The sequence below is a fragment of the Egretta garzetta genome, unplaced genomic scaffold (genome assembly GCF_000687185.1).
Source record: "Egretta garzetta isolate BGI_Z169 unplaced genomic scaffold, ASM68718v1 scaffold363, whole genome shotgun sequence".
Taxonomy (NCBI): domain Eukaryota; kingdom Metazoa; phylum Chordata; class Aves; order Pelecaniformes; family Ardeidae; genus Egretta; species Egretta garzetta.
The window spans coordinates 175,474-183,527 of record NW_009259039.1 but is presented as its reverse complement, the minus strand read 5'-3'; the positions used below and the strand labels follow the sequence as shown (position 1 = coordinate 183,527).

The window sequence follows — 8,054 nt, the reverse complement described above, 5'->3', positions numbered from 1 at the left end:
AACACACAGCAGTGTCCATGGGCCTGACGCGTGCTGCGGCTCTGTCCCTTCACATGCCACATTGTGTCTTGATCAGTAGCAATGGCATAGGGGGGCAAGCAGCAGCATATGCATCCCCATCGCTCAGGGGTGGATACACAGTCATGTGTATATATATATATACAGACACACACACATATATATGAGGAAAACAGCTTTTCTCTGGAAGCGTTTCAGTGGCGTAGCCAGCCCATTGCTAGGCTACCTACAGAACGTGGAGACTCATGCCAAGTCTGTGCCTCTGCGCCAAACAAACCAGAAGGCAGGATACACCAATACTTGCACACTTAAGCTGCCCCTGTGGAGGAGATCTATCTCAGGGCTTATCGGCCCAGGCAGAAGGGGCCGTGCTGAGCCATGGGCTGTGTTCTTACTTGCGCGAGGCACTGAGCCCGTTCAGTCCACAGGCTGTGCTTCTGGCACCTCTTCAGCTTCATCCTCCGGTTCTGAAACCAGGTCTTCACCTGAGTGGGGAAGGGAGAGCAGAGAAAACATCAGCAAAGGAGAGGGAAGAGCAAATGCTGTCGGGCTCACAAGCACTAAGCGTGGCAAGATGGCACAGATACAGGGGCGGCAGCAGATAAAGGCCTGCAAGAGCTGCCTGGGGTGGTTGCCACGGGGAGATGTCTGTCTAGCAGCCTCAGCAGGAGGCTAGTGCATCTGCATGGTGGGGGGAGGGAGCAGCCTTACGTCCACGGGACAGTTACAGCTGCGACAAATTGACTCGTTTCGGTCATGGAGCTGAATGACTGGTGCAAATTAGACCACCCAAGTCTCTACAAGCCCCCTGCAAACTTCTACAACACTGTTTCTGCATGCTTGTGAGCGGAGAAGAGAGAGGCTTGCTCCTTGTACCCAGCAGTTCCCACATTCAAAGCTCCTTGCTGGGGTGAATTCCAGAGCCGTTTCCCCCCAGGGCTGTGTCTGCGCCCTGAGAGCAGCCTTTGCCGGGATGTGGATTGGAGGAAGGGGCGGATTGTCCCTCACTGGTCTTGTTCCTGACAGAACCAGTTTGGTGTCTGCGTGCATCTGTGTGTGCACCTACAACACATATATAACTTTTTTAGTCCTGGGGCATCCAGGCCATAATGCTCAGCTCTGAGATCCAAATTCCAGGCAGATTTTGGACTTGTAACTGCAAGCACTTGTGCCCCAATGCCCAGTCCCCCTCTACTTTAGGAAGGCATCATTTGAGCCAGCACCACCAGCTCACTATACACAACCGACCTGGAGATCAGCAGAGATGAACCTAGCAGTAACCACATGGAGAGGGGAGCCAGGTGTCAAGCAGCCGGGCAGTGCTGAGTGTGGGATGTTATTAGATATTGGACAAGATCAGCACTGGGAAATGTTAGCAATAGCTTTCAGCAGGTTGCAGCCCTGGGATTCAGAGAACTGATGTGTGCCAGGGTTTCTGTGCAGTTCGCCAGTGCATGGAAAAAGTCTGTGAAGTGCTGTCAAGCCCAGGTCAGAGGCTGTTTGTGGCAAACAACATATTCATCGCTGTATTTGCAATTCTACTACAAGTGGTGGCAACAGTACCCTTAACTGACCCCTCAGTGGGGAGGCCCCAATGGGGTGCCACCCAGAAGTGCTTCTGATCGCTGGGCATGAAAAGGCAGGGGAGCAACTCTTAGCTGGCACCTTTGCCTCTACTCTCTGCTGGGGACTCATCTTCCCAGCCTGTCACTGCCTTATGTGACCATTCAGCTGCCATGTGACAGATAGATAGACCATGGGTCAAAGTCTCTGTGCTCACCTGCTTGTAGGTGAGCCCCAGGGCAGCAGCCAGCTCTCGGATCTGCTGCGGGCTGAGGTACTTCTGGCTCTGGAACCGCTGGTGTAGGGTTTGCAGCTGCTCCTTTGAGAAAGCTGTGCGGCTCTTGGCCTTCCTCACCCCCTCTATGCCATCTTCTCTGCCCTTCTGAGACTTGGCCATAGGCTGTGGGGACAAGGATGCTGAATGTGGACTGGTGGCTGAATCTGGTGTGAATTGGCAGAAATTCCCAGAACTGGATGAAGCTGGGGATAATTCTACAAATAAAAAGACAACAGGAGAAGGTATACAAGGTGTAACGCACAGCTGTGTGGGTATGAGCATGCTCCCTGCCTGCCTCCTTGCCTACCAGAGAGGGGCTTTCTTGAAGCAAAGGCTTGTGTCACCCTCCTTTCTTCACTTATCTGTGAGTACAGGCAAACCTACTGACAGCGAGCAGCTTCCCAGCTCAGCCCTCGGGGGTACACGTGGCTCCCTTTCACCAGGTGGAAAAGTCAGGGCAGAGAGGGGAGAATGGTGCACATTGGCTGGCACACCAAAAGGAACGGGTAATATTTCAGTCTCCGTGTGGTGTAAAGAGGCCTGGTCATGACTGCAGGCATAGCTTTGGGTTGGTGACTGGGCTCCCCGAAACTGCCTGCCCAGCAATCTCAAGGCACTGATAGACAGCGGCAATGCAATCTCCGAGCAGGACGTATGGTGGGGCAGAGTAGTCGGTGCTTATAATGATGGGGCAGCAGGTGAAGAACATCAGTCTGGCCTCGGATATTGGCTTGCTCCTCTTTGGCTGTTGCTCCCACTGCAGACCATCCCATTGCTGGAAACACATACATAGATGGAGGGACCTATCTGTCTGAGGGGGGTTCTGTCAAGAATGAAGGAGAGAAATTGGGGAAGTGGGGAGGAAGAGAGGAAAGGTGGATGTGTGGGACAGGTGAGAGGAGCCAGTAATTCTGTACCAGGGACAAAATTCAAGAGTGCAGAGGAAGGTGTCCAAGCCCCTTCTCATTTGTCCTGGTACATGTCTTTAAGGGGTCTCTGCTGAGAGCAAAGTTGAGATAAAGATCTGAAGGAAAAACTTCCTAAACAATCCGGGCTACTAGTCCAGACAAAAGCTGCCAAGATGCAAAGTCATTCAGGCTGCCTGAATAGGAAAATGCTAACGAGAGATTACCCCAGCACCTTTCTGTCAGGTGCCAGGTTGCTGGGGTCTGTGAGAGGCTGAGACCTTCTCAGGCCAGCCATGCCTAAAGGACTGCCCTGCCAGTCTCCCCCCTTCCCCGTAAGTGCAGTGATAAATCTGTGCATCCCTCCTTCCTCCAGCTACTCCTCTGCAAACCCTTCTGTGCGGTCCATCCCCTCTCCTACTGACATTTTGGGAGAGAGGGGGTGCAGTGAATGGGGCAGTGCCATCTTCAATACACACCTTCTGACCACTGAGCCCAAACAATAGCTGCCAGTCTCCTTCCCAGTCACCCTGAGAGCTGTGACTCTGAAGCCCACTGAGATACCCTCCTCAACCTCCCACAGGTATGTCCAACGCAAGGTACAGACATCCTCCTGAGGAATGGGCTCCCCACCCACCCTACCAAACCTTTCCTTCTCTCCTAAGCTGAGAGGCTACTAAGCAATCACTCAAAAGCCTTGAGGTGTTGCTGGACCTCAGAAAGGTGGCCATGTCTGTGGTATCTTTTCCCCGTCACCCTCCTGATGGAGGCACCCTTGTCTTTGTGGTGCCCGCCACTCTGGGGTTGCCTGCCCTTACAGGCCTTCTCTTGGCTGTTTCCCACCCCCGGGAGATGACAACCACCCAGGGCACGGGCTGTCAGAAGAGGCAGGCGTGTAGTGGGGCAGGTTTCTGGTGCTGGGGAGCAGGGCCATGAGGATTACAAAGGGATTCTGCCTACGAGGAGAAAGGGGCTGTCAACAGAAGAGGTGCAAGGGCCTTAGGTGTTACGTGCATGGGGGTAGACTGCAGAGCCTGAGAGGAAGCTGAACATCTGTGATCTGGGTGCAGGGGAAGCTAAAATTTCTTGCGGGGCCACGGGATGCTTGGCTCCTGCAGGCTGTGTTGTAAAAACCTTGCAGGTAGGAAATGAGCATGCTGGGAATGGGGTCTTGGAAGACAGGAAATTCTTCTGTTAGACAGGAACCACAGCAAGGCACCGTAGGGCTAAAGCTCCCACATGTTCCTGCTCGGCCTGTCATCCCAAACCCCCATGTGATTTACCACCTGCAGCTAGTGCTCCGTGTCCCATGAGAAGAGAGTGAAGAGAGGAAGAGGAAGCAAGACACACAAACAGCAGCGCAACAGACATAAGCATGGAAACCTGACAGACCCACTCCCACAAGCCCTTGACATTGGGCAGACCTTGCTTCCATGACCGGGCTCTCTCTGTAGAGAAAGAGGCACCAGAGTAGAGCGTCTGAAGACGGGTATTAAGTCTATAAGTCTATATACCAGGCCCACTGGGGGCACAAATGAGTCAGTCTGCCTGCTGCCTTAGTGGAGCAGGCAGCATGCAGGGAACCTGAGCCTTCCTCCAAAATACATGGCAAGTCACCGCGTGCCAAGTAGCCACCAGCCACTCTGCCCGAGCCTGTATCTCTCTCTGTAGCACCTGACATTTTGCAACTGGCACTCCCAAAGCTCACCCTCCTCCCACCCATTAACCTTACAAAAGTGTTTCCCTGCTGACCATAGCATGGGGCCGGGCAAAACCTTGCTCACATCAGCTATTCTATTGCCGCTTGCTGGAGTGGGAGAGGGATGGCAGGAACAGAAAATGCCAGCTCAGGGGGACCTGGGGCTTTTTTGGAAAGAGGGAAAGGCCAGGCAACAAGAGCACAGAAAGGAGAGGGAAATAGAAAGGGGGAAATGGCAAACTAAAAGAAGCAGGGAGTAACAACGCTGCATTTAAAGGGAGCAGATTTCCTGGCACGGTGATTCAGAGCATGCCTCGGCTGAAGTTTAATGAGCATATGAAGGACACAAGGAGTTTGTAAGGGGATAAGGGATGCCATGAGCAGAATTGCCTTCAGGATTTGTTTCTCTCCATAGCATGCATGACAGCATTTCACTTAAAGGAGGCCCAGACGTTCCTGCCCCAAGAACCATAAACTTCCATGAGACCATGCTGTCACACTGCCCTTCAGCCTGGGGCACAGACCTTGCCAGTGCCTGGACTCTCACAGCCTTTGGTGAGGTTTAGGAAACCAGTTCTCTGTCACCGAAGAAAAGTAGCATGGAAAGGAGGTGTGGCTGACCAGGGTCACCCACCCTCCTTGCCTACCACATCGCGCTTTGCCCAACTCACACATTAGGAAACCGAGGCAGGGAGAGAGAAAAATTTTGCTCCAGGTCGTTAAGCGATCGGCTGACCTGGGACCAGAGGGACGGTGGGGATCAGCTCTAGGACTTAGCCGAAATGCCTTACCTGCAGTCTGCCTCTTCCCTCCTGCCTCCGGAGCCTGGCTGGCACTGGTGGCTCCCGCTGGCCCAGCCGAAGTCGGGGCATGTCCTGCCTCCCCCGCCGAGTTCCAGTAAAACTCCAGATACCCCATGCCAGTCCCGCTGGGGTAAGCCTGGTGGCAGGGGGGCAGCGCCAGGTGTGCACACATGGGGGGCAGATGAAGGGGTGGTTCCCCCACCTTCCAACAGATGCCACCTCCACTTGGGGGGGCGGGAGGGGAGGACAGGTCTCAACGGCAAGCTGAGGTAACCCCGAAGTGTGGGCAGGTAGTTACCTTTATAGCTGGCTATACCCTGCCTGGGACTGCAATATCCACCATCCTCCGCTCCTTGAGGCTCTTTGTCATGTTAAAGAGGCTGATTGGTGGGGTGGGGACAGGGCAGGGTGGAGGGGGGGAGAGAAAGCCATGCATGGCATCAGGGCTAAAATATGTCCCCTCTGAATTCTTCCCATCCTGCAGGTTCTTCAGTCACACCTGAGCCAGGGGTCTGATCCGGAGCCCCGTGAAACCTCCTCCAGCTTATTTCTGTGGGCTCAGCTCAAATCGTCCTGGCACAGAATAACCTCATGAGTGCTGATGTCCTGTACAAGAGAGCTGTTCACTGCATGGGGAGAACAAACCCCAACCAATCTCCACCACATGGGAGTGGACAGGAGGCAGATCTGGTGCTGAGCTGCACAGTACCATGCTGAGCAAACCCAAGTCCTGGCTCCAGGTTGTAGGGAGAGTTCTGAGACCTTTGCTTGTGTCACACCAACACCCCTGCAAGACCCACACATGCATGTGTGCACCCTCCTGACCTGGCAGACTTCCCACGTTCTTGGTGCAGATGTCAGAGAGGGAGCAAGGGGGATCTGGAGGCTAGAAACTACATTTTTTTGAAACTGCCTGCACACATGCATTTGAGGGAGGCAGCTGAAAATGTGTCTGGCTCACCTTCCACACATCTGTGCCAGAGCAAGCTCAGAAACACTGGACAAGTCACATGCAATAGTAGACCTCATTTTGCAGAGCAGACCCAGAAATCTCAGCTGACTGTTGTACAGAGGGACAATCAGCGGAGACTTTTTCACTATGGAGGTAGGAAAAGATTTAATGCAGATGAGGGCCACAGTTAACAGATTTGCTCCCCCATGACCTTTCAAAGACACATTTCATTCGCATAGTCTGGCTGTAGCCTTTGCCAGGCTGTCCCAGGCTGTCTGGAATAAAGAAGATTAAGTGTTTCCTTTAAGGTAGGGTTAGCTGATGTTTGCTGACATATGGCCCACCCAAAGGGGACAGGCCCCTGCAGAGCTGTTCATTAAGTAACTAGAGGTAAGTGAGAGCCATAGAATTCAGCTATGGGTCTGCAGGCTGGTCTGCTCTATGGGCTTGCTCCAGTTCCTTCCCCTCAGGAGGTTTTGCTCTGCCCGTGTTTAGGAAGATTTTAGTAGTTTCATCTTGAGAGACATTGCGAGTCTCTGGATGATGTCTGTCTTTCTCAATGTACAGACAGAAGCCCCAGAGTTACTTCAAATATTTCTTGCTAGAACCATCCCTGCCTTGGCACCAGGACACATGCATGTCTCATGACAGAAGCTCAGAGCTGAGGGTTCAGATCCACAGAAGTGTAAAATTATTTCATCTGGACTGTCCCTGCACCCCTCTGTGCCCCATTGCTCTGCAGGTGCTTGTTGTAAGAGTGTTCAAGTGTCATCAGGGAGAAGAAACAGACAGGTGGGGGTGAGCAAGACCAGAGGAAATGGGATTTAGATCAGTTCAAAAGGACATAGAGCAGCAATTCTGCTGCTGCTCTGTGTCCCATGGCAGGTTACCAGTCCTGGCTTCCCTCTCTGTAGGGCAGAGGCAGCTTGGGAGCATTCTGAGAACCCTGCATGGGAAGCCAAAAGGAACTTCAGGACTGGCCCGTGAGTGAACCTGAAAATTAATGCAGCTGCTCTTGAGCCATCATGGGCAGACTATTGAACTCACTTGCCACACCACAGCATGATCCTGCTGCCTTGGGACCAACTACTTTCCCATGAGGTGCAGAGTGGAGGGACGTAAGGGCCTGGCTAGGGTCTCTCTAACTTGACATTTGGTATTACATTTTCTGTTTGCATGAAACACTATGCCTACAAACTGCAGGGACTGACATCTCTCTGCACACAAAATACAGTTTTAAATAAGAAATTCACTTGAAAAACCAAAAGCAAAAAAGGGCCTTTGAGCACATCTGCCCCAGCAGAATCCCAAGAACATCCTGAATATGGCAACTACTCTGCCACAGCCTCTACAAGGTGGTTTTGGCTCGTGCCTCACTTCTGAATTACTCCACGTTTCAGAGCTGCAGCACCACAAGAGCTCAGATCACAGTCCCTCATATCTGCCCTCAGTCCCTAGCTAATTAAGCAAAGGGAGAGACACCAATGACATGATTTGTACAGAGCTTGGGACCCCTCTGGGCAGCTCCAGTGCCACCAGTGAAGGGGAATGACATGTGCTCCTTCCCATTCATGTCTGGCCTGTTACCGTACATTGGTGTTCCAGTTTTCAAGGCCTCAGGTGCACTTCGAAAATGAAAACAAGGTAGTAGACCTGGAGGATATCTACACATCTTCTAAGACTGTTTAACCTGAAGATCTGGCAGAAAACATGCCAAAAAGGTGCTGGCATTAGTGGCAGTGGCTTCACTGTACTTGCCGGGAGTCTCACTGGCTGAGCACTTTGCACTTAATCTCCTTGATTTCAGCTACTTCTGAAGGTGTCTGGGATCTTTCTT

At 52.5% G+C, this 8,054-nt stretch overlaps 1 protein-coding gene across 1 annotated transcript in view; it reads right to left on the bottom strand.

Annotated features, from left to right (window-relative positions):
- Positions 1-5,437, bottom strand: part of LOC104122768 (homeobox protein NANOG) — a 6,038-nt gene extending 601 nt beyond the window's left edge. Inside the window, exons 1-3 of the mRNA XM_009634940.1 lie at positions 5,254-5,437; positions 1,799-2,073; positions 401-503 (exon numbers count right to left, since the gene is read on the bottom strand). Coding sequence (XP_009633235.1) covers positions 401-503; positions 1,799-2,073; positions 5,254-5,437 — 562 coding nt within the window. The remainder of the gene's footprint in view (positions 1-400; positions 504-1,798; positions 2,074-5,253) is intronic.
- Positions 5,438-8,054: the final 2,617 nt, after the last annotated feature.